The sequence below is a fragment of the Paramisgurnus dabryanus genome, chromosome 18, assembly GCF_030506205.2.
Source record: "Paramisgurnus dabryanus chromosome 18, PD_genome_1.1, whole genome shotgun sequence".
NCBI classification, from domain to species: domain Eukaryota; kingdom Metazoa; phylum Chordata; class Actinopteri; order Cypriniformes; family Cobitidae; genus Paramisgurnus; species Paramisgurnus dabryanus.
The window spans coordinates 7,733,213-7,759,982 of record NC_133354.1 but is presented as its reverse complement, the minus strand read 5'-3'; the positions used below and the strand labels follow the sequence as shown (position 1 = coordinate 7,759,982).

Below are 26,770 nucleotides of genomic sequence, written 5' to 3'. Positions count from 1 at the left end.
ATCTTCCCGTATGATTTCCCGAATCACTCTCGCGATACTTCTATGTCATTCGCCTTTCGGTTCTTGCGGCGCCACATTGAATATACCTGAAAACATCTACTGTCACTTATTGTCAGAGAAGTCAAAATCCTTTGAGAAAGTCACATGTAAATCCTGGGACAAGTTGGGCTAAGTTGTGTTGAAATATAAAAGAAATAAGTGAAGCTGTTGATTTTTACTTGTAACAGTCAGCCAGGTAGAGGTTATTCTCTAGTCATCTAGTTCCACCTGCTGGTCACAAGCGGATATTAGTTACATTTGCTTATCAATTTCTTCATTTGTCTTGTCAAGTTTTTATTTATAAATGTAGATGGTGATGGTACACATTTAAAAACAAATGCTTAAAATTGGTCAATAATAATAAAGCCCTTAAATTTAGTTTATTTTTTGATGAATACAAGCTCATTTGACTAAGCCTCTTAAGTGTTTTGTGATATTATTTATTGTATAGTTAATTTGTATTTTTACTGTAATTAGTTTAATTTTGCGTTTGTGCTCTTTTTGTAGTTTGTGATTATTTGTAAGCTCATCCAAATGCTGTTGGATACTCATATATACTGTAGTTGTAATCATATGCCTTCATTGTTTGTAAAGTTGAAGAAAAAAAAAAAGAGTTGAACTCTATGCCACTATATTCTTTTTTTGTTGTGGCAAATGATCAAAATGCAGCAATAGTGAATCAACAATTAACAGGGGGTAAACAGACTTTACAAATGATATACAAATCAATTAAATATGCCTAACAACAGATTTAAGAACATGAAATATTTTAAGAGCCTTTAGGTTTAAATGTTTTGCCACATTGTCAAAAGCATGAAAATGGACTTAATATCCATGGAAATCTTTCCAAAATTAGGTTTACAATGAATGATTCTGGCTTGGTGAAGATGAAATTTCCACAGAAGACAAAGAATTAAATTGCATTTTCAAGATTAATTTTAGCATGAAAATCTCTGTTATTTCTATCATGAGTTAAACCAGGGGCATAACCGTAATAGTCAAACCAAACATTATTCAGACACCAGAGATCATTTGTGATTTTTTTACTAGTGGGTGCAGGACACAGTAAAGCAAAATAAAGTTGTGTTAAACTGTGAAATGTTTAAGATGTCCTGTATATTTTCATTTTTTTTTAAAGACACATAAATGGTCAGTAATAGAAAACAAATAATCAAATTATGAGCGATAGCACAAATAATTCTAATATAACAAACAAACAAACAGCGCTTTCTATGTTTTTCAGGTTGGTCTGTAGAAACTGAATAAAGTATCACATGTAAAATAATAGCGTATAGCCTAAATGAACTATAGACCAATCCTTATTGCAGTCACAAAAGTTAAAGACAAACAAATGTTTCTTTCTTTGTCATGCAGCTCTGCGCATAGCGACTGGTGCATGACGTAAAATGACTTGCGGTGATGTCATACGCTGCTTAGCCTGCGCAGCATCGAGAACACCTAAACTCCAGAGAGTGCATGTTATTAGATAAGATATTTAATATAGATGTTATATTCAACAGTCAGTGTATGGTTAAGCGCACTGCACGTGTTTATTAACTGTGTAACCATCTCCAATATTACAAACAGTGCATCATAAGAAGAACAATATCAAATATGTGCAATTAAAAAAGACAAGACAAACATTAAAACCATAGTTAACAGAGTAGACAGCTGAAAGTAACTGCAGTGGTATGAACCTCGCACAGATATATTCATATTTACACATTATTTATAATTACATGGGAGGAACCTAAATGTACAACATTACAAAACTATTTACAAATTAATAAATACAAAGACTAACACTGAGACACGTACGCAAGTAAAATAAAAAGCAAAAGTACAAAGGACACCTCATATACTGTACAAAGATTACAAAATAACATAGAAAAACAGAGCGTGTGAGATTATAAAGTCAGTGAAAAAACCAATGGCACCACAGATCTGCGGTAGGAGTCCGATCTAAACGGGCAGTGCTGACGTCACCGGACGGATCTTTGGCCCTTCCGTCATAAAACACGACACGTGAACGCGCGTTCAGCGATATTGAAAACATATCACGCGCAGTCGTGTACAAAAGATGCGAGTCCTGAAAAGAAGTCACGCGCTTGTATCAGATGCGTTCATTCACTGACTTTACAGCTAAAACTCTTTGATATAAATCACAATTCATCTTCACTTCTGGATTGGTTTGTTTTTCTCTACATTGACATTCTTGCTGTTTTCAGTCAATCACAGTACAATGTTTTTTTCTGATCTTTCATCACAACAATATTCACAACACACAAAAAGTCATACACACGCACGCACACGCACACACACACACACACACACACACACACACACACACACACACAGAGTGACTGAATGTCATTTGTTTTAATACCATTTTGTTAATATAATCTTCTTTCTTATGCAAATGAGCAGTGACACTCTCAATAAAAGCTGTCAGCCGTTCAAATATCAAAATATGAGTCAGAAATGGATTTATGTTTGAATGATCCCATTCATATTTTATGATACGCCCATCATGCACTGCTGCTGTGTTACACATAAAGACTCGTTCATACTCATCCAACAGACATTGATATTATAAGTTGGCTGGTTTGTTGGATCAGCGTAAATGAGCTTTAGTACAATCTGCTGTCCAACGCCTGGACATTCAGCAGTAAGAACAGACACAAAAAAACATTGAATGGACCCGAGCAACCCTGTGTGACATTCAGATAAATGCGTGCAGTCAGTCAGGTACCGTCATAGCACCATCATGAACGTGTACGCACACAGACACACACACACAGACGCACACAATTTCACAAACTGCTTCGTTTCTCCTGTATGATTTATTTTCAGTCCACACCAACCTACGGTTGACAGGAAATGACATCAGAAACAGAACCGATGACATCGCAGACCAAGGCTGAAAACGCTGAAAGTAGTTTAGGAGTTGACAGGACTGCCTGTAAACATACAGATGGCCTCTCTGACGGAGAGTTCAGCCGTCTCTGCCAGACTTCAGCCGGAGCGGACGTGTAAGAGAAGTCAGAAGATCCCCTTGGCGAGTTTAAGACCTTTCTGTTTCATTCGAGGCAGCGTGGAGCTGGCCACGTGTTTGGATCGGCCCACTCTGGGGAAACCCCTCTTCTTCAAGACAAAGTCATAGTTGGCAGTAGAGTTCATGGCATAAAAAACATTGGCATTATCAGGAATCTTTAGTTCTGTGTATATAAAAGGACAAATAAAATCAATTAGGAATGCAAAGACAAGATGCAGATGCAGGTGAAGTGAAAGATGATGCGCTTTGACATTTAAAGCACATTCATGGCTATTTGAATGGGACTGACCTTTATCCTCACTGATTTTCTGAACCAGTTCATAATCTTCAGCTCTCTCGCGGTCCAAGTTGTGTTTTACCATCGCCTTCCTGACCACTGCCGGGGTTTTATCCTGACTGGTCACCTGAAACAAACACAAACGCACGTGCAGCCTACATCACTACAGGTACTCACATGATGGCTCATGATTAAAACCATGTTCTTTTTTTTTGACTCCTACTCGTAATATACCTTAAACTAACATAAAAACCAAAATAAATGCAGCTCATTGTCATTTTAATGAAATTTCAAGATTTGATGTTGACATGAAGTTTTCTCACCAGGATGCTCTTGTACATGTTTCCATTGTCCACGTCCAGACTGACTCTGATGATGCAGCAGTCGTCCACCTGCTGGTTATAGAGCGGCAGAGACAGCGACGAGTAGCTGGACACACCCGAGACAGAGCGCTTGTGCGAGCGGGACCCTGTCACCGGAGTGGACGACACAGAAGACGAGGAGGCACTGCTAGAGCCAGAACCTGAGCCTAGACCTGACGCGTCCAGTGATGAGAGAGATGTGGATTCCCAAAACTGAGAGAGAGAGAGAGAGAGAGAGAGAGAGAATTAGAAAGTGATAATCAGAAAAAGAGAGAGAGTGTAAAAGAGAGAAAGAGAGAGAGCGAGAGTACCGTGGGTATCAGGTCTCCCATGGGGCCGCACTTTCCTATGGTAGAGCTGGAGTGTTTTACAAAAGGTGTGGAGGTCTACAGAAAGGAAACAAAGCTACAGTCAGCAATCAATATTCCCACTATTATCCACCGGATGTCACTCTTACACAACTTATTTAACACTGAAGCATCCACTGATCCAAAAACAGTAAAACTCTGTCTATGTTTTCATCATTGCTCTGAATCTGATCTCTAACAAAAGTCCTTCACAAAAATGCAATTATCTCAGCTTTTTCTCAAAATGTTTTATTTTTAAAGAAACCTACCCATATTTGAGAGATGATCAAAAGAGAAAAAAATTAAGGTAGGATGAAATGCTTTTTTAGTTTGTTTGTTTGAATGCTGAGGGTCTGCTCTTTCATTTGATATATTGTTTGTTTATATATTTAAAGAAGACCATTTTCTGAAAGGAATTAAACAACACTGGCGGGGAAAGAGTTAAACACTGAACTTCACTCTCAGTTATGTGCTACAGCAGCTGTATTAATGTCCTTTACATGATCTCTGTCAGTGCATGTTAAAGATCACGCACACATGTGTGCTTTTCCAAATGTTTCGATCGAACGATGACACTTTAACAGGAGAAACGAAGGACAGATGAGTATGCATGCGGCACTAAACACGTCATCACCTTCCTCTCCAGTGCGTCCGGTGAGTCTGAGATGAAGCTAACGTTCACCTCCTCCACGTCAGAGCTGCTGGAGCCGGCAGACGTCACGCTGACAGAGTCGCAGGCGTCGCCCGCAGAACCGCCGACGCTCGGAGGGAAACGCAGCTGATCGAAGGACTTGGAGTGCGAGCTGCTGGACGAGCTACAGCCGGCATCACCCGAACCGACCGGCTGCCGACTGACAAAACACAACACGTCACATTACTTCGGTTACACACTTTAATCAGCTGATGTGTGTTTAGTCGCAGGTTTATACTCACTCGCTCCATCTCTTCATAATTCCAGAGCTCTTCTTAGCTCTCAGCGTGTTGGAGGCAGATTCATATAGCGGCTCGATCTCACACGACTGACTGTAGCTGCAGGACACACAAAATACAACCATGTGTGTGTATGTTTGTTTGTTTTTATTTGACAATACAAGTTAAAACAGGTACAATTAAGCCCAAAAGACCTGTTCATACACATCTTAAAATAAATTGTTGAGGATAAAATACACAAAAAAGCCTCAGGCTAATTTCCATTGTGGTTCATTTGTGCACTTGTGTGATTCACATGTCAACAACAACAACATAATAAAGTGATGTTGAGTTCTCACCTCTCAGCCTCCGACAGTTTCTCCACACTGGAGAGCCAAACACTAAAACCAGACACTCGCTGAAAATTATAATTATTACACGCCAACTGCAACAACTTAATCTGAGCGATCACTTCAAACTCCTGCAGAGAGAGAGAAAGTATAAATATAAATTCTTTAAAATATATTCAAAATATGGCTAAAAAATATATTGGTGAAAAAAACATTTTTGTAAACATATTTTTAAAATATATTTCAACACATATATTTTTTGGCAATTTTTTTGTATATTTTGAAATATATTTAAAATATGTTTGAAAATATATATTTTCTAGCCAGTATAAATGAGAGAGTGAGGAAGTGTGAGAGAGAGAGAATAAGGGAGAGAGAGAGAGAGTAACCGTAGGACGTGCAGGGGCGGACTGGCCATCTGGAGCAACAGGACGTTTCCCGGTGGCCTGACGGTCGTTCTGGCCTGCCGTGCAATCAGCTCAGGTTGGCGTGATATGGACCGTTTCTATAATATGCACGCTGCATTTGTCATCAAGCCTGGTTTATTTAAGTTAACTGAGCATTACATAAAACAATTTACGAATAATTTAAGAATAATAGTACACATTATTTTTAAAATAATGTATTGATGAAATATGCTCCCTACAAATGTGACCTCCTGAGGCTGCTGCCTTCGGATTAAGAAACGGCCATGATGTGAATAAATGACGGACCTCTAAAAATCTACGTATCAGGCAATATGCCACCACATGACCGTACGCTGGCAGCACATTGACTTTTTGGCTCTATCTGACAAATATGCAGCGCAAACGCAAAGGAGAAGCAGAAAGAGAGAGAGAGAAAGAGAGCGAATATAAAGAACAGCCCTGATCAGAGACGCAGGGAGATGCTGCAAAATCACAGAAATATATTCACCAAGAAGAGCAGCCAGGTCAGTCATGTTACCAGTAAAAACACACATCTATACATTGATAATTACATGTTTTAAAGTCAGGTGCCTACCAGGAAAACTCCTATACTGAACGCATCAGGCAGATCATTAGTTTATTAGCAGGTCATTTTTAACTCATTATTAAAGTAGATCACTTGTTGGTCTGTCCCCTTTTCTATCATTTAAATTTGTTCCAAGTCAGATGAACACAGTGGCTGAATTTATAATTCGTCTGGTAGTCTATCTGTTATTTCAACTAATAATATTAATCTATAAGATTAAAAGTCATAGTGGCCTGGGATGGAGTCAAATTCCCAGCCTGAATTATTGTCCCAGTCCACCCCTGCTGAAGTGCACCTCTCCAAAAAGGTAACAGTGAGTCAGTTCAACCCTAACCGCAAGCGCTGTGATTGGTCGGCTAGAACTCATCCAATCAGGTCAAAAACGGTGAAAACAAAGATGGGGCAAGTTGAGGAGTGATATTTGACTCAAGCTGTAACAAAAGTCGCTGTTTATTCACTGCTGATGCTTCTCAAACATCAAGCTGCTTCTTCTTTGACTTTGCATTGATATTGTGTAAACACCATGACATGAATGACAAAAACAGAGTAAACGAGTGAATGAGAAAGAGAGTCAGCAGAATGAGAGAGTAAAGCCTGATTTATACTTCATTGTCCAGACATGGAGACTGCTGTTAGGTGTCGACACAGAATCAAGAGCAGCAGCTGGTCATGTATGTTGTTGGAGAAGCATCAGCAGTAATGGAGGTAAACAGAAAGCCACTTTTGTCACAGCCTGAGTTGTTGAATATCCCTAAAAAAATTTTTACTGTCCCAAGTAGAAAAGCATATGCTGAAATATCACAGATTTGTTTGATTTGAGAGAGGGCGTCTAGTAGATCACAGTGCTTGCGGTCCAGGTAGAATTGGCACATTATTATATTTTTGAAGAGATGCATACCAGGCTATGCCATAAGGTACACATCGTATACTCAATGCAGAGGTATAAGTTGAGCTTAAGAGAGAGAGAGGGTGAGAGTAAAATAAAAGAGACATTGCATTAGATCAGGTGAAGTCAGAGTCAGCATGTTGTTTTGGTTCATACGCACCTTCCGTCTCTTCTCAAAGTTAATCAAGCCGCCCTGTGAGAAAACACATGGATGAGAATCATCAACACATCAGTCATTCTTAAGACTCAATCTCACCCAACAGAGATAAAACAATCCTAAACTTCAAATAACGCCTATAAACATTGAGCCATTAAACCACACTGACTTAAAAACTCCAGAGACTCACATCCAGATAGTCCTTCATTGCTGTGTCCATCATTACCAGATCTGTGAGGAAAGTTCCCAGATAAGGAATAGTTCCCTGCATCACAGTCTGAAACACACAGATGAACTCTCATCATTCTGCTAAACACTGACGTCAATGTGTGTGCGCGCGCGTGTGTGTGTGTGTGTGTGTGTGTGTGTGTGTGTGTGTGTGTGTGTGGCAAGGGCATCAATTAATGAAATACTTCTTTTAGTTGCTGTAGTAATAAATGTCATCAGACGATTATCACCAGTTGACTTTGTGCTATAAGAACTAAGAGCAGTGATTGGTGTGAGATCAACAGATGTGTTTCAATATCTCACCAGATCTCTCTGTGGCTGCTGCCGTTTCTGAGCCCGTTTTGGGTTAATCTCCAGAGTGGCAAATTTTGATGTTCCCTCCTGAAAAAGAACAGAATTTAATGTTTTCCCCCATTGCAGATATTTTAGGTTAAGGAGTCAGTGTACTGGACCTTTATCAGCAGTTCTCGACTGAGCGAGTGATTGTTCTCATCTGAGAAGATCTCTGACAGCTCTTGAAAGATGCGAAAGTTTTCTCGTGACACTTCATCCCATGTTTTCTTCAGCCGGTGAACAGGGTTACACTGCAGGGCCGACAGAATCGCACGCAGAGACGAGAAGTTCTTCAAGATCCGACATTCCTGAGCATAGCGAACAAAACCATCTTATAATCAATCACCAACATTTGATCAGATCATGAGTTGAGGTGTGATCAGACGTGTGCTGAGGAGTGATCAGACGTGTGCTGAGGAGTGATCAGACGTGTGCTGAAAAGTGATCAGACGTGTGCTGAGGAGTGATCAGACGTGTGCTGAGGTGTAATCAGACGTGTGCTGAGGTGAAATCAGGCGTGTGCTGAGGTGTAATCAGACGTGTGCTGAGTAGTGATCAGACGTGTGCTGAGGTGTAATCAGACGTGTGCTGAGGAGTGATCAGACGTGTGCTGAGGTGTAATCAGACGTGTGTTGAGGAGTGATCAGACATGTGCTGAGGTGTAATCAGATGTGTGCTGAGGAGTGATCAGACGTGTGCTGAGGAGTGATCAGACGTGTGCTGAGGTGTAATCAGACGTGTGTTGAGGAGTGATCAGACATGTGCTGAGGTGTAATCAGATGTGTGCTGAGGAGTGATCAGACGTGTGCTGAGGTGTAATCAGACGTGTGCTGAGGTGAAATCAGGCGTGTGCTGAGGTGTAATCAGACGTGTGCTGAGGAGTGATCAGACGTGTGCTGAGGAGTGATCAGACGTGTGCTGAAAAGTGATCAGACGTGTGCTGAGGAGTGATCAGACGTGTGCTGAGGTGTAATCAGACGTGTGCTGAGGTGAAATCAGGCGTGTGCTGAGGTGTAATCAGACGTGTGCTGAGTAGTGATCAGACGTGTGCTGAGGAGTGATCAGACGTGTGCTGAGGAGTGATCAGACGTGTGCTGAGGTGTAATCAGACGTGTGTTGAGGAGTGATCAGACATGTGCTGAGGTGTAATCAGATGTGTGCTGAGGAGTGATCAGACGTGTGCTGAGGAGTGATCAGACGTGTGCTGAGGTGTAATCAGACGTGTGTTGAGGAGTGATCAGACATGTGCTGAGGTGTAATCAGATGTGTGCTGAGGAGTGATCAGACGTGTGCTGAGGTGTAATCAGACGTGTGCTGAGGTGAAATCAGGCGTGTGCTGAGGTGTAATCAGACGTGTGCTGAGGAGTGATCAGACGTGTGCTGAGGAGTGATCAGACGTGTGCTGAGGAGTGATCAGACGTGTGCTGAGGTGTAATCAGACGTGTGTTGAGGAGTGATCAGACATGTGCTGAGGTGTAATCAGACGTGTGTTGAGGAGTGATCAGACGTGTGTGGAGGTGTAATCAGACATGCATTCAGACTGACTCTGGCAACTTGAATCCAGTGCTCCAGAATTCGGGCTCTCTGTGCGGGTTTGAGCGTTCGGTCACTCAGGCAGGTGGAAATGACGCAGTTTGTGACACGGTTAAACTGAGTGACTGTGGCCCTGATGGTTGGTGCCAGATGTTCTTTCCCTTTCTTATCTCTTTGAGACCAGATGCCGCCCAGACAGTGATACGGCACCACACGCTTGAACAGCTCCTGCACACAGCAAACAAACCTTTCTGTTTCACACAACTCAGCTGTCACTCAAATGTCTCTTGAAATACACACTACACCAGACGACCACATGAAATCAATCATATTAATTAAATGTCAAACTTGTCCCTGATGGTGTGCAAACGTTTAAGGTTTACGGTCAGCCTGTCTATATTTCTCAGTACAGTATACTGTAGATGTTGCTCACTGCATCCATTAGTGTGAACTGCTCTGCCACCACCGTTGGGTCAAAGCTCAAGAAATCTGGTGGATCTTCATTGAATCCATTCTCTTCCAGCAGAGTAAAAGCACAGCATCCTTGATCGATCACTGCATAGACAAACACACACGACATTTAGACACGACCTGGTTTATTCATGACATCCATCATTCAACAAATGACCAAGAAAATGAAACGGATGCTTTTTTGGAGGATCTCTTCAATTCTTAGCTCTTCAATAATCTTATTTCTAAAGTCAGATTGACATAACACACAAATACTAACAGACTCTGATAAAAGATGTCACATTGAAATGATGTTTAAAAATTTCTTCATGAGTGATTATTGTGAGAACGACGAACCCTCCTGGTCTGATTCCTGCTGAAATCTCCGATGGAATTGGGTCAGGAGATTACAGGCCCGTCGCTCGAGATCGGATCCTGGGAAGTTGAGTTGTAAGTAGTGGATTAATCTCCTCAGGCAGCTGTATTCCGGAGGCTTCCAGAAGTCCTCAGAGTATTGATCCAGCCAGGCGCCCAGGATAGAGGAAACAGTGCTAGATACAATACAGACTAGAGAGTTACTCAAGAGCAACATAAACATACACACCACCACTAGAAGTGGATTTTTTGTTAATAGACATTAGGAATCACATACTTCCTGAGCTCGGTGCGTTCATCAGACGTCATTCTGCGAGCGTCTCCGCCCGGCTGCTGATGAAGTTTAGCATATCTGCCAAAACACACAGCAGTATAAACCAAAGGGATAAAAACAACCACCAATGAATTCTACAGCTCATCTCTGACATCAGCCACACACATGAATTAAAGCACCAGTGGGTTGAGATAACAGAGGAAATGTGGTGTTGATCATTGTGAAGGTTTGTTATGAACTCACCTGTTCAATAGGAGGTCCAGCACTTGTTTGGTGGTGGCAAACGTTCGATACGTACAGAGGAAGATGGTGACGTATGTGGAGTCGTTTCCTCTGAACGCTGTGACCATATACTCCACCAGACGCTCCAGCGTTCCTGCTTTAATACTGCGCAGTTTACACGTCTCATACAGACTGAGAGAGGCATCTGAATCCACACCCAACCAGCGCTGACTCTTACTGGACGACTGATACATCTGAACCTTCCTCAGCGTGATGCTGAACACCGCACCCTCCTCCACCTCCTCACCAATCTCCTGACTTGCATTCTGAGAAAGAGAGCAAGAGAGAGACATGCAGAATAGTAATTATTTGTAGTTTTAAACGTAAGTTCGAGAGGAGCCTAAACATTCAGGGCTGTCAATCATCATTATGGGCGTATATAAGGCAGCCTTCAGGCCTTCAGGTCCAGCTGTAATTTTTCCGGTATCCCTCCTCCTCCCCATCTCTTCCTTATTTTTTATTTTATTTTATTTCTTTATTTATCAAGGACACTGCACAGACAAACGCTCAGCTGCGGAGCTCCTTTCGAGGAGAGCAAGCCAAGTTTGTTTACCATTAATCATTAAGATCTGAATGCACAGGCGAAACTACTGAATCAGTTGTTAACAGCAGTGCAGAGAAATAAGTTTCATTATTAAAGCTCCTGTCTTTATATATTTTTTAAGGCTTTGGAAATAAACTGAACCTTAGGACATACCACTTCTTTAAACCTCATTCACACAGCACTTTGTCCCAGAAAATTTCAGTTAAATTGTCCGAAAGGCTTTTGTGTGAACACAAACACGTCCCGTCCCGTCAATGTTCTGGGATCGCTCCCGTAAAGAGGATCTAGAAACATTGATTCATGGAAAGCATTCTGTGTCAACAAGTGAGGACGCGCGTGTCATCGCAAAAATAAGTTATGGTTCAGCCGTTTAAAACAAATGCAGATTAACATTCATGACGAGAAATATCAACAAACTGTAGTGAATCAGAGATCAGGGAGCACTGAAGCTGAGATCATTCACTAGCACGACAGAACAGATCATCACACACTCATTATCATCTTATCATAAACTAAAATGCATGTATGTGGTTTCTCCAGAGAGAAATCACAGATAATTATCAAACTTCAGATGTTGTAGAAAAAAAACTACCAAGTGCAGGACTTTAAATACGTCATGTGTCTTTAAGGGATCTTTACAGTATGTGTGTAAATGCACGCACAGATTCCAGAAAATCATTGGCAGTGTGAATCAACCAAAAATCAAATGATCCAGGAAAAATCCCGGATACATTTTCCGTGTATTTTCCGTAAATGTTTGTGTGAAAAGGACTTTTAATAGTTCACATTTCTCTAACTCAAAGTAACTTTGCAACTACATGTCAACTAACCCTCATTAAAACATGAATGGAGTGTTAGGGAAGATAATTAGACATGTAGTTACTAACAGTCAGAAGAATGTTTGTTTTATTGGGATCAACACAATAATGTGTTAGTAGATATAAGCAGACAGTCCACTTAATACTTTAATGAATAATAGTTAAGAAGTTACTTATAGTGAGTAAATAGTACGCGCAAGTAAACACATTTTAAGTCGGGGCTTCACAATAGGTGTGTTCGAGATCACCCGGCGCTGCGCAGACCGATCGGCGAGGTTTGCCGCTTGCAGTCGAGGGAGGAACTGAAGACGGAGCTGTGAAGCCGGACACCTGCTGCTTGCCGTAGTGACGTTTGCGCCGTGTTTCCTTGTTATTAATCGCGAATGAAGTGAATTAGATGCTGAATTTGATAAAAACAAACCTTTTAATAAAAAGTTGCAACCAGAAACATTTTATATCGAATATTTTAATTGCTGCTTATACTGTATACCCGAAAATAACGAGAAACAAGCCTATATTATTAAAATACCAATAGAGTTTGTTATTTTCCTTTTTATTTTATTACACGACAGAATATAACATATTTAAGCATATTAAAGTGTTTTTTCCTGTTTTAAAACATGAATTTATAATGTTTATTAGTGGAACTAAAGGTTGGATTAAACTTGAAACGCACGTGATCGTTGTCATCAGTGAGGCGACCAATCACGTCAAGCTGTTACGTCATTACAACTCCGGCAGCCGCTCTGGAGAAGCTGCACCGGCTGAGCTAGCCGGCTACTCTCGAAACGCTCTCGCGGTACTTAAAAACCATATGACACAGTCACGTGCATGCAGCGCCAGCTGAAGTCGGACAAACTTACTAACCGGAATGCACTGCTTCAAGTCAGCCGCCGATCGGTCTGCGCAGCGCCGCATGAAGTCGAACACACCTATTAATCTGCACGTGATTGTTACGTGCATCTCGTTGATTAGTAGTAAAATAGCGTCACCTGCTATCAGAACCGGCTGCCTGCTGCCGCTTGTGAAAGTGGCTGATGTTGATTTACTACTAATCAATGAACCGGCTTTAAATTGAATCACATGAAGAGGTGCACGAGACAATCGAATATGATTATCATCCAGCCCTAACTTTAAAGTTACATTATGGAGTCAGAAAAAACTGAAATGATATATTGTTAACAGTTACGCAACGCTAACTAGATGCTTACGTGTTGTTTTGTAACGTTAAAGTGTTTGTTTTCTTAAGTTAAAGACACTGGCACTGTGGGTGTCTGTTTGTTTATTGAGTTAAACATGGTAAGGTAAAAAATTTTATAGTCTTTGTGTCTGTTGGTTTACTAAGCTAACATTTAGTGTACAGAAACTAACACTTAGTGTACTTCCATTGGTAACGTTATTTCAACTGTATATTTCACTCATACAACAACAGGCCTATCAGAAGAGAGGCTCATGAATATTACTTATTACAGGCCAAAACCACCTGTTCTTAGCAGAGCTCCTGAAAGAAGAGCCATAAAAAATATAGAGCGATTATTTTTGGGACTTAAACTGCAAATATATATTGACATCATAACCTAACATATAACCTTGAAATATGGGACCTTTAATAAATAAAACTACTTTCATAAAATCCAAACTTATATGAAAACAAACAATAAAAGCCACAGAGAAAACAAACAGAGAAATGTTAAAGATGACTGACAGCAGTAAAGCATGAGGGCGCACTCATATCATCCCTAACCCAACTGAACCGAGTACAATTGTACCCCCTCCCTACTTCCCCAGAAGCACTCACACTACACTTATCACACAATATCAGAAGGTTTTTATGCAGACCGCTGAAGGTGAGTGGTCGCACAATTGACGTCTCTCCTTTTGAACCACAATCTAGCACAAATTGCGAACACACTTGAGCCCAAATAAACCGCGCCTGAGCCCAAGTGAACCATGCTCGAGCCCACCTCTGCAAACCAGCCAGGAAGCGATTAACCAAACCGCACCTGGGCACGGTTCAGAGCGATCACACCAGCCAAACTAACCAGGTTTTGGGGTCAAACGCCCACCAGGCACGGTTTGGTTGGGATAATGTGAGCGCGCCCTTAGAAAAACAGACTTCACTCTTACTGGAAATGTTTCTCCTCTGAGTGAATTATCTTATGAGAGTGTATTGATCTGAGCACATGAGCCACCATTACCAGATAGGGTTAGTCAAACTGTTAGTTTATGTTTTAACACATTTTAACTCTGTTTCTTTACTAGAGAGAAAGAGAGAGAGAGAGAGAACGTCAGAGAGAAGATGTGTGGTGTTTTTTACATCACACAGATCAATAACCGACTCAAAGAGACTCACAGACAGTACATCCTATAATCGTCTCTGTCTCTGTATGTGGTTTCAGATTCTGCATCTCTTCTTTAGACAAACACCATACAACATACATCTTACTGTGTGTGTTTCTCACCTAAAACATGAAGCATCAAGAGAAAAACTCTATGCTCTTTGAATCTGATCTACTGTATATATAATTTCTGTAGGCAACACAATAAAGACCTGGACAAATTCAAATCAAACATTATCCACAGTGCTTTCTCTTTGTCTCTCACGATACCCAAAGTGGTATTTGAATAAACGCATTTGCTAAATGGAGACATTTAAAATGTAAATGTACAAGGGAAGCCAACTCATAAAAATAAATAACATATAGCAATAATATTTCATAGTTATTGGCAATAATACTCCGTAGTTATAGGCAATAATACGCCATCACTAGAGTGAATATCTTGTCTCATAGGGTGTTCCTCAAGGTTCAGTTATGGGTCCACTTCTGTTTATTATTTATATTTCTCCACTTGGTGACATCATATGCATGCATGGACTTCTATTTCACTGCTATGCTGATAACATTTAAATCTACCTTACCAGCTCTGATTGACTATCCTTGCCTGACTCACTCACTGCATGTATCAGGGATATCAAGCATTGGATGTCCTCAAATTTTCTTAAAGAGACACTTCTCCCATTTGCATTAAGCTTTGTATCGTTAGAAACCCAGTCATGTTTTTGAATGGTCGTGCATCATTTCCTCAGTTTCCCCTGAGACGGGAGAAATACAGATTTCAGTGTTGCACTTCCTTCTTTCAATGATGTAAAAATGGTCATTTTACGTCATTGAAAGTGCAATATATTTGTCGAAGGTGTAAGACTACAAACACTGTAGAAGAGCTGCAGCGAGAAGCCTGGGGAGGAGGCCGCAGCCTCTGCTGCGTAGAAGAGCCCGGGGAGGAGGACTAGCTCGAGCTTGTACGGACTAGTAGTGCCTGTACTATCACTGTGCGAATTCTGGATGAAATTTCTGCATCAGATCAGGATATGGATGCAGCCTTCAGCGCTGCTCATATCATCGTGTTTGGAATAAAAATGGATAAAATATTACCCCTCCCTGCAGAAATTTAGAGTAAACATATCAAATTGAATCAATATTTCTCCAAATATGCACACTTTGAATTTCATGACAACCATGCAGGAGTATTTTTCTTAATGACTGTAACTGATACTCAATACTACTACTCAAATTAAATACAAATTCATAACTCCTGACAAAGATAAATGGAGAAGACTATTCTGTTACAATAGGATTTTCAGAATAAAATAAAGGTCAAAAACAGAATAATTCATTCTTTAATTAATTCTCTTAAAGGGATACTTCACCGATTTAGCATTCAGCTTTGTATCTGTAAAAACCCGGCAGTATTACTGAATGACCATGTTTCCCTCCATCATTTCCCCCTGAGAGGAGAGATATCTGCATTTTGGTTCTGCAAAAAAGTCCTCCGATGATGCAAAAATCATCATATTACATCATCGGAGGACTTTTTTGCAGAACCAAAATGCAGATATCTCTCCTCTCAGGGGGAAATGATGGAGGGAAACATGGTCATTCAGTAATACTGCCGGGTTTCTACAGATACAAAGCTGAATGCTAAATCGGTGAAGTATCCCTTTAATTCTTAACCCTTTTAAGTACATTTCAACTTACAGTAACTTTAAATGAATGTAAATAAAGAACGCTTCAGGACGCCCACTACGGGCCGTAATTAGGGTTGGGAACCGAGAACCGGTTCTTATTTAGAACCGGTTCTGTTTTTTAAAAGGAACGGGAACCACACAGAATTCATAAGTTTTGGTTCCGAGCCGTTCATTGAGCAACTTTTTACAGTCACAGAACCAAATTAACGCAGCTTACCACAGAAGAAACTGAGGTAACGCTGCTGAGGTAAGCTTTGTATAATTAATGTTAAACATGTCTAAAAGAAAGTCAAAATTGTGGATCCTAGGGCTGTTGATGGCACAGTGCGACCCGCGGTGGTGTGCACGTCACAACTATGAAAAATATAAAGTACACGCTCAGCCAGCAAGCTGTCTTTGAGTCTGCTGGTCGTTTGCGTTCACACGCATGAGTACCCCACCGCTACAGACCATAGTACCCTGTCACTATGGGGGATAATACTCCATCACTATGATCCATAATACTCCATCACTATCCCAGGATTACACATACTGATATAAAGTTGTTATGGATTTGAACTTCAACTGTCCATTTGAATGACCGAATATTTGTGTTTCATGTATAAATGAAATAATTATAATATACTGTATATATTTAAAGCATTAATGAATGACCTTCTCATCATGTTCTACACAGACACATGAACACAATCAAGTTGTGAAATCTGATTTGTTATTAATGTTTAAACAGATCTTATTAAAGTAACAGCACTTTTTAAAATCATAAAAACTTTCACCACATTCACCAAACACACAAGATGGATATAAAAAACACATCAATATAAATTTTACATCAAATGGAAACATCAGCAAGCATCAGTCATTTAATTAAATTAAATATTAACTTTCATTAAGTGTCATGTTTATGAAATGACATTTAGAGTTTATAATACACCTTTACATCTTATAAAGAAATGAACTTATTTATTTTCTAATCATGGTTACACTTAAATATTATTGAGATATTAATGTGTTATAGTCTGTGTAACAAATATGAGTGGAGTTGAGCAGATAAAACAACAACAGTTATTTATTAAAGCACCTAGTGAGAGCCTGTACAGTAACATCATCATCATCATCATCATCATCTCTGTTATTGTAATAAGCGAATACCTCCAGGTTAGGTGTGTCCGGATCCAGATGTGTGAATCGGTTCAGCACCACCGCAGGACTCGGTTCGTCGCTTATTTCAAGCCTAACTGAATCTCGGATGCTCCGGATACGCCAAACACTGGCGTCAAACATGACCGAACCGGATCCGAACTCACAGTGCGACACAAACACCATCAGTAGCAGAAAATCCACCCGAACTACAGACCGATCACCATCACTGCATGTATGTATGTGTTTGTGTTCGGCTCCGCCTCCTCTCCGTTCGGGACTATGACGTCATTCTCAGATCAGAACCACAGAAACAGAAGTGAGCGGAATGTTAATGAATGTGGAGCGGGCGGGGCTCAGCTGTCGGTAGATCGCTGTGTCATCATTCGGTGTAAAGTGATGCGATGCGATGCAGACGACCGAACAGTAAACACACCTGTCACGTGATATCTGTTACTGTCCTCAGCGGTGGAAGAATAGACTGCATTTCTTATTAAACATTATTCGATAAAGATTACGGAGATGTATTTTCCTGTCTGAGGTAGGACTTAATGTAATTAACAGATATGCCTGCAGTTTATAAACGTGTGAAATAACAGTAAACCAAAGCTAACGTGTAAACAGAGCAGCACAATGAATAAAGGACTGAGAGCGCCGCCTGCTGGACCCACGCGCCTGTTACAGTCACTCACAATCACACAAACCTCAGGTATTTCTGAAAGATATTACGGTTCATTCAAGGTTATGCTGCTTATCCAATGCTCTACCAAATAAACTACAGGAACTTGTAAATACATGTAATGTTCAGACTCTTTAAACAAAAAGAAAATGAGTGCGGGTTCCACTTCACATCTGGTGTGTGTTAAAGAGCAAACTAATACAAAAGAGAATATTACTGCCAGTAGCCACACACACACACACACACAAACACACACACACACACACACACACACACACACACACACACACACACACACACACACACACACACACACACACACACACACACACGCAAACACACACACTTTACTACAAGAACACTGAAAAACCTTAAAAGTTTACTTTACTCAAACCATTTGAGGAAACTGAATGCCTTAGACCATTTAAGTTTTAAAATGCATACATTTGAGTACTGTGTACTTAAGTATATTTAGTCCACTTATGCACACATATTTAAGTTCACAGTACTCATATGTATGTGTTTTAAAACTTAAATGCTTTTAAGTTGAGTTAAATTATCAGGTTTTAAAGCAAAGAAATTAAATCACATCTGAATCTCTAACTCAAAGAAACAATTAAGACAGAAAACATCACACCTATTGACCCTTGACATCTTCTGTGACTAACCGCTGGTGTTATACTGAAGAATCACTCGCAGCGTCACGACCGTAGCCCAAACTCAAATCATGGTAATGCTGGTAACTGTAATCTAGAGTACACAGATGCTACACCAGAAATGTCTGTCAAGAGCAGATCATGTAACGTATTAAGAGTACATCAGATTCCCTCAGGAGTACAGAAACCCCCTGACCTCTGACCCCCAAAACATCTCTAGATGAACATCTCTGAAATACTTCTGTCATCTTCTATTTTATTTTGTTCATATTTACCATCATTATATAATTGATATGAACACTGCAAATAAGAGAGAAACTGGGCTTAGGTAGTGTGCATGTATTAACACAGACACACACACACACACACTGAACATCTGTGTTTGACACACGAGTCTCCGAGCACTACATCACTTCCTGTGTCAGATTTCACTCAAATATAGAGACACAGCAGCAAATCACATCAAACTCACACTTTTCCTGCATTTATTCTTTTTCTGATATATTTTACTGTGCAGTGTGATGCTGGAGTTGATATGAATAGCGTAAAGCTCTTACTTTCACTGTCTGCATGTTGCTTATACAGTCTGAATGACATCACAAACACACAGAAATAACAACACACATATTTGTGTTGGTGTTTCTCTCTATATTTTTCTCTTAAAGATCTGTTTATGGTTTTGAGATGATTAATCCACCTGCATGTTGCTTTTAACCCCAGACTCTTGAGTTATAGCTTAACCGCACAGTTCAATGCCAAAAGATGTCGTGTTATAATTCATTGTTTTTATGATTTTATTAAGTATTTATAATCTGCATTAATAATAAGTATGAAAACTCGTCCAAATCATCCAAAAGCACCGATCCACCCGAACAAACAATCCAATCTACACCTCAAGTCACTGTATTTTTGTCTTGTTTTAAGTACAAATAGAAATTATTTATAATTTTTTTATGATGAGAAAAATGACCTAGGTTAATAAGTCTAGTTTTTTAGTGACTGTGCTTAAAACAAGCTAAAAAAATCTGCCAATGGTGTAAGCTAATTTTTCTTGAATATTTCTTGAATTTAGTGTTTAAGAAAAATATTTTTGCTACCCCATTAGCAGATTTTTTTGCACAAAATCACTTCAATTTGATATTTTTGGTCTAAAAACTGGACTTATTTTCTTGGGTCGTTTTGCTCATCAAGAAAAAGCATCTTAATTTAAGAATGTTTAGATATTTTTACTGAAAACAAGACAAAAATACTAAGTAAGAAAGTCATGTTTTGCAGTGTATATAGAGGATGCCAGAACAGAAGTTGTATAAAGTGTAATGGTTTTGTTAGACAACAGGTTTTATTGTAAGACTTCTGTATGACATTAAATCAAAATCTTCACGATCTCATTGACCTATAACACCTGGACAAATACTGTATGACTTAAAAAACTCGTTTTGTTCATGAGTGTGATTTGATCTCAGTCGATCCTGTAAATATCATGACTGACTGTAAACACAACTACATGAGGTGATCTGATGCGATGCGAGTGTTACCTGTGTATCCAGCATCATCATCATCTTCATCAGCTCAGATTCATCTTCATCACATTCATTCGCCCATTCACAGATCCGAACCAGAACCTGCAGCAGAGAACAAAAATCTCCTCATGAGGTGTAACTCGAGTTTGCGTTAATATTTGATTCTAATAGAAATCACGACACGGTACCGGTCAGATGTGAAGCAATCCAACATCAGGGATCCAAGAAACAATAACAACAATCCACGGGTCCATCATCTGAAGAAATGACAGATCCATCAGCAGATCAAAATGGAGTCGAAGATTCGGGATCATAAATGTTTCTCATCATATTTCACGGCACACATCACTCGACTTAACCTCGGATCGCCGTTGTCGAGCATCCGCAAGAGATCCACGGATGAGAGAAAAGCCAGCAGCGGGATCACAGTCAGGCCGCGATCCGCCTCGCACCAGAACCCGAACCCGTAGCGACAGAAGACCTCGGATCAGAACTCGAACCCGCAGCGGAACCGGCGCTGGTCCGGCTCAAAGACGCCTATCACATCACTAACAAATCATCTCGAATTGCGCTGTGATCCTCACGTTTGTGCCCTTGACACACATTCAGTATTCATCTTCTCATGTTCTGATCTGGGTTTGTGGGTCTGCCGCGTGAACGCGCACTGGACACGGAGGCGCGCACGGGAGCGGAGGGCGTGTGCTCGACAGATGATAAAGATTATTGAAGACGCGGACTGAAGCGCTTACTGCTGCTTTACAACAGACAAGAGTTTATTTGTAAAAACATCGAGATTTTATTTACGTTAATGTGAATCGTGACCGCTGATCCCCGTGTCGCCCAGGCCACGGTTTCCATGGAAACAGAGAGATGTGGTTTATTGAATCTCGTGAAAACTCAAAAACCAAAAGAAGGAATCCTTTTTTCTTCATATTTTCTACAGTTATTTATTTTAATAAATTGTTTATCGTGCCTACATAAACTAAATTTGTCTCGTTTCAAAAACACACAATTTTAAAATGATTATTACAAGGAAATAAATGGGAATTAGCATTAAAGCTGCAATTGCTCCCTAATCGTCTCCATCATCATCTCGCTTACATTTCGGGGTTATTTTCTTTACTTTGGTTGAAGTGGATTGATGTTGTGGTAAGGTTTTGTTTTATTTCTCTACATACTGATTTTTATTTTGAACCAGATTAGAGATTCTAGCTGATTCGTTAGAGTAATACAAATTATACTTTTATTCCAACAATAATGAGAACTGTGTGGAGACGAAAAATTGAGCGCAATGCATTGTGGGATACAGTATCTCAATAATGAGCGACAGCCAATGGGAGAGCAGAAAGTAAACAAACGCTGCAGTCAGCAACAGGGCAGTTAATGCAGCAACTGCTAAACTCTCAGCGATTTATTTATAAGGTAAAATTGTTTATTGTCCCACTGTAAAAACATTTATATTTAACAGCAAGTGTGTGTGTGTAAACATCTTTACATGCAAAAGAAACAAATTCAGTTATCTTAGTGTGCGTACAGCACAAACACACACTTAAGAGAAAGACGCGTGCAGTGCTCCAGAGAAGAGAGATTATAAAGAAGAATATCATCCATTACATCAGTCTCGTTCTTTATCATACATCCATTAAAAAGAAAATCAACGGAGTCAGATATTAAAAGCTACATTGCAGTGATGGTGGTGGTACAATAGTAAGAAATAATTTTGGCGTTTGAGAATCATATGTAATGTGAACAAAAATTTAAAATAAGATTCACCAATGAAATGAATCAACTTTACCAAATAAATGACCACATCAATGTTATAGGAAATGACATCACTCAGTGATTTATTATGTCACCGTCTCTTCTATGATGTCACTCTGAATTCTTTAGACAACTCTAAAGAAAAGGTTGATAGGACAAAGGGGCTTTTCCCTGTCAAAACAAAGCAGATCTTATAAACAACATGCGGTGTCTTAGCATCACGCTGGATTACAGAGAGTTTGTTATTCATTAGAATGAATCCAGTTTACAAGTTCTGATGATGAATTAACAGATCGAAGAGCGCTCATGGGACTTTCAATCTCTTGTCTGACTGTATGAACTTCTGAATCAGATTTCATCAATGCCTCCAATCCATAAAACTGAAGTTAAGATTTGTGTAAAACAAAATTTATAAAAGACACGACATATAACACATTCAATGAAACAAAGACTGACAGTAAAAAGCAGTAAACAATCGCTGATATAAATACAGCTGTATATAAAGTCAAATCAAACACTGAGAAGTGATTAATCATTTATACTATAGTACAGGGAGTTACTTTACTGTTTCTACAAGAGAGTTCTGGAGTTTCTGGTCAACGTGTGTGCGGATAATTATGTGTGTTGCTCTTTAAATTTGTTCAGTGCGACAAAAGTACAACAACAGAACCCGCACACACGCATCCACACACACACACAAACACGCACCCACCCGCACACACGCACTCACACCTGAGAAACAGCACAATTCAAACACTCAATCAGAGAAGGCAGATGATGATTCCACCCACGGCGAGATGAGCGGCCCTGCTGTCATCAGGATTCACGGTTACCATGGTGTACAGTTACTCTCCACTGGGGGCGGAGTCTGAGGGGTCCACCCACTACAAGGCATCCTGCAGCTCTTTAGCTTTAGCGAGTATGGTGTGAACATCAGAGATGGGATAATCCTACAGCAACACAACACACACACTCATCATGATTCATAATACATACTGTTAACAAGCGTGTGTGTGTGTGTGTGTGTGTGTGTTAGTCTGCATTACCTGCAGTAATCTCATATTTGCTGTGAAGTCTCCAGACAGCAGCTGATCCCGAATCAGACTGCAAAACACAAAGAGAATCATAACGACTGAAATGAATCTTTATGCTGATATTACTAGGATGACAGACGACCGCACAGACTTACATCAGCATAGCGCAGCAGACGGGAATGAGAAACTCAAAGCGATCCTGATCTGAAAAAAGCGAATCCCAAATCCTGATCACATCTGGCAGCAGGAACTCTTGAGAAAGCAACAGCGTCAACCAGCGGAAGGTGAAATACTGAGGCTTGATGTTCTGCTCTTGCTGAGAGAGACAGACAGACAGACAGACAGCTGAAGGTGTGAGACGGCACTTAAACAAAGATTTGCAGCATGAGGTTTAAGTGTTTTTGTTCTTCACCAGTTTCATGTAGAGCTCCGTGTCTTTCTCCTTCAGTTTGGAGTAAACGCTCTCCATTTTAAATGTGATGCCACACTGCGAGTCATCCAGGCTCTTGATGAAATTATCTCTGTTCTCTGACATTAGATTGGTGAAGCAGAAGAACGTGTCGGCCTCCGCGTGTTCTAGAAGAATAAAAGCAACAAATGCTGATGATGTATTCTAACATGAAGCTCCTGAACTTCTCAGCCGAGAGAAGATCAAAACATGACGCTTAATCTTACCTTTCCACTGGCTGTTGGGGTCCGAAGCAAAGGTAAAGTATATTGGTCCCACAATCTCATTCATGCCCTGGACGTAAGCGATACCCGGGTTCAGTTTAGCGTAGATGAAGAGAATCCGTTCCACCACTTCCCAGTGAGCTTCACAGCCGTTCGGTAAAACCTCGTACTCATTGGACGGATACAAGTTTAATGCTTTCCCTGGAGAACTCACCTAAAGGGGAGGATAAAATTTCTGTTACAGATGTTCTTGAAAGCAACAATGCTGAGCAAAAAACATTAAGATGTAAAAATGTTTACTGTTCTAAAGAATTAAAGAGCTCAGATGCAAAACCCTCTGACAGGTGTGTCTGAATGGTTTTCTTGTAAATGAGACTTTATGGATTCTGCCAACAATACAGTAATTCTGAATGGCCTGGGGTCGGGATTAAGCGGATTTGAAGCGAAAGTATTTGATGAAGGTAGAGCATTCGGTATAATATCATGATCCCATTTGTGGCAGAGGTGGCTTTTAGAGGCTTTTGCATCAGAGATCCTCGAGTCTTTCTAAAGTTAAAAGATTAGTTCACCTGAAAAGAAAAATGATTTATACAGCTTCAGAATGCAAATCATGTGGAGTACAAGAACTTTCTGCTGACCATCTCTTGTGTTCCTAACATGATTTTGGGTTAACTAACCATTTACAACTCTTTCTAGAATCATTACTAGCAGATATAGAGAAGTCTCACACACACACACACACACACACACACACACACTTGTGTGAATTACTCACCTGACTCACCTGAGTTTGTTCATCCCAGTACTGCTCAGAGCAAATAGAGCACACAATGATCAAAAACACACATGTGCATGAATTAGAAAACACACACACACAGACACAAACACACTCACATTAGTGACACCGCTGCGGTTACGGTTGACGGTTTGAGCTTTCAGAGTGGTCTGTTCTACCCGCCGACGTAACGTCTCGTACTCGTTCTGAGGGTCCAGGATGAGCTGGCAGGGAAAGTCAGTGGGTCGCTGGAAAAACGCCATGTCTGGATACAACCGTCTGAAAACAAACATTAATGTTCATCTCAATCAAACATCTTCAGGGATCAGCTGCGATCTGATTGGTGAAGCACCTGACGTCTTTGTCGATCTGCAGCAGAACTTCATTGTCTTTGAAGTAGGTGTTCCATCGGCTGTCCGGGTTTGGATTCAGAGGCTGAATGCACAAGAGAATAAGAGTCACTGACGGACAGATCCCTTAGAATATTTTCCTCTATATGAACGTATGAAACTCATTCCTGGCGCTCACATGATCTTCCAGTGTCACATCCTCACGGGATGCACCCAAGTTGGCCTTGGCAATCCCTGGCTGAATGATCATCTCTCTCAGAAACTGGGCATACACATCCCTGACATATCAGATTATACCACATTAGCATAATTAAAGTGTTGATAACAGGGATTATTTTTGTTTATTTCAGAGAGTTACATGACAAAGGGTTTGTGTGTGACCTCTGTTTTGTCAGGAAAGAGTCCCACAATGTTTGATCCAGCGGCAGGTAATTCAGCAGAATCTGAGGAAACAGAGAAAAATGTTAATAAGAGAAAAGATCAAACCTACAGACTGATACTGATGGATTATAATTCTTCATTTATTTAGTCATGATGATCATCTAAAGTCACTAAAACACACACAAACAAATTCAGAGAAACAAAACATTGACCTTCCAACACAAAGCACGAATGCCACTTTCACACGGGATCCCTGAGAGAGACAAAGAGATGCATGTTTGGCTGAATTAGGCAGATTTACATTGATTATTAATATGCAAAAACAATTCTGGAAGTCCCACACCGAAAACTTAAATATTTTTAAACCAAGAACTTAACCAGAGTCTGTTGGTTCTGAGACTTACACAACTAACATTAACCAGCCTAAGAGAGAGAGAAAACACTGGTGGACAAGTATAAGTTAGATAAAGTCACACAAACATGATTAACGTACCACTGAAACAAAGTTGACGTAAAGACTGTAAGTGAATGTTCTGCTCGCTCAGCACCGCCCTGAACTCCTGAATCCTGAAAGACAATCAAGGAATGCATTTGCCGCCTAAATCAAATTTATTTTTTAACCATTAAGATTTTTTCAATATGATATTATTTTCATGACAGTTTTTTTATAAATTTCATTTTCTTATTAATTTAATTCATTACAAAGGTTACATTAGTTCATGTCTCCAGCCACACTTTCATTTAAAGACATAATATACACATGCAACGTTAGTATAAATTTCTTTTGATTTCTGTAATGTAACATAAACAAACTGATCACATGATCAGAACCCACTGCTGTGATGAAGACCTGTCAGTCAATGTAAAGAAACTCATTCAATGTGGATTAATACGCATGAGGTAAAACTAAGCTATATGAGGTCAATATCAGGGTATATGATATGGTACTCATTCAGTACTATTGTATATTTTACAGTACAAACGTATTAATATCTGACAGAGTCACTGTACCGGTCAGATATGAACTCAAAACACAGCTGTGCGTGCTGATACACTGTATGACATCACTTAAATGACACGAGTTACACAACAAACACACACACACACTTGAGCTGCCATCACTCTTGGCCTGTAAGTGTGATGTAAATAACGTCAAATAAGTGACAGCTGCACTAAAGATGTGTGTTTCTTACCTGTTTCTGTATGAACTCGACATGTTTGACTGCTACAGTCACGTGCTGCAGAAAAAACAGCCCGATCGGAAACAGCTGCGCTCATAAGCATTAGTTCCGCTTACGAGAAACACACGCAATGAAACGCATATTTTATTTACACGATCGTTTGCGTTAACTGCCTTTGATGTATTAAATGTATTAATGAAAAGAAGAAGCACATGTCGGAGATACACCTTTTTTTTTGGCCTGGCTGCTACAGAGTCTGCTCGTATTTATCAAACGTGGGTGGGAGATTGGATGAATGGCATGAAAAAGAAGTATACCTTTTTATATTTAAATAAAGACAACAAACAAGACGAATAACAAGAAGAACGTGGCTATCTATGAT

General features: G+C 40.0%; 1 protein-coding gene across 4 annotated transcripts; it reads right to left on the bottom strand.

Annotated features, from left to right (window-relative positions):
* Positions 1–1,565: 1,565 nt before the first annotated feature.
* LOC135721381 (ral guanine nucleotide dissociation stimulator-like) lies at positions 1,566–26,660 on the bottom strand. 4 transcript variants are annotated; one of them, XM_065243572.2, is made up of 18 exons: positions 20,423–21,135; positions 20,250–20,336; positions 10,812–11,116; positions 10,572–10,646; positions 10,277–10,470; positions 9,903–10,024; positions 9,482–9,697; positions 8,056–8,244; positions 7,907–7,984; positions 7,566–7,652; positions 7,379–7,411; positions 5,349–5,470; positions 5,014–5,109; positions 4,715–4,931; positions 4,045–4,119; positions 3,695–3,946; positions 3,384–3,498; positions 1,566–3,257 (listed from the first exon to the last, which is right to left on the bottom strand). In XM_065243572.2, the coding sequence occupies exons 2-18, from the start codon at positions 20,277–20,279 to the stop codon at positions 3,082–3,084; spliced, it is 2,382 nt and encodes a 793-aa protein (XP_065099644.1). In that variant the 5' UTR covers positions 20,280–20,336; positions 20,423–21,135; the 3' UTR covers positions 1,566–3,081. The 4 variants fall into 4 exon arrangements, 2 of the variants coding, with proteins under 2 accessions (XP_065099644.1, XP_065099642.1); XM_065243570.1 differs by lacking the exons at positions 20,250–20,336; positions 20,423–21,135 and adding an exon at positions 17,392–17,760; XR_012335351.1 differs by lacking the exons at positions 1,566–3,257; positions 3,384–3,498; positions 3,695–3,946; ... (10 more) ...; positions 10,277–10,470; positions 10,572–10,646 and adding exons at positions 23,042–23,099; positions 23,185–23,345; positions 23,442–23,605; ... (7 more) ...; positions 25,701–25,774; positions 26,401–26,660 and having other exon boundaries at positions 10,979–11,116; positions 20,423–22,945.
* Positions 26,661–26,770: the final 110 nt, after the last annotated feature.

Excerpts from the sequence above, each read along its gene's own strand:
- LOC135721381 (XM_065243570.1), bottom strand. The coding sequence starts at position 17,565 with ATGGTGTTTGTGTCGCACTGTGAGTTCGGATCCGGTTCGGTCATGTTT. Across the intron at positions 5,110-5,348 it reads AAACTGTCGGAGGCTGAGAG|CTACAGTCAGTCGTGTGAGA; the intron begins GTGAGAACTCAA and ends TGTGTCCTGCAG. Across the intron at positions 3,499-3,694 it reads ACATGTACAAGAGCATCCTG|GTGACCAGTCAGGATAAAAC; the intron begins GTGAGAAAACTT and ends TGTTTGTTTCAG.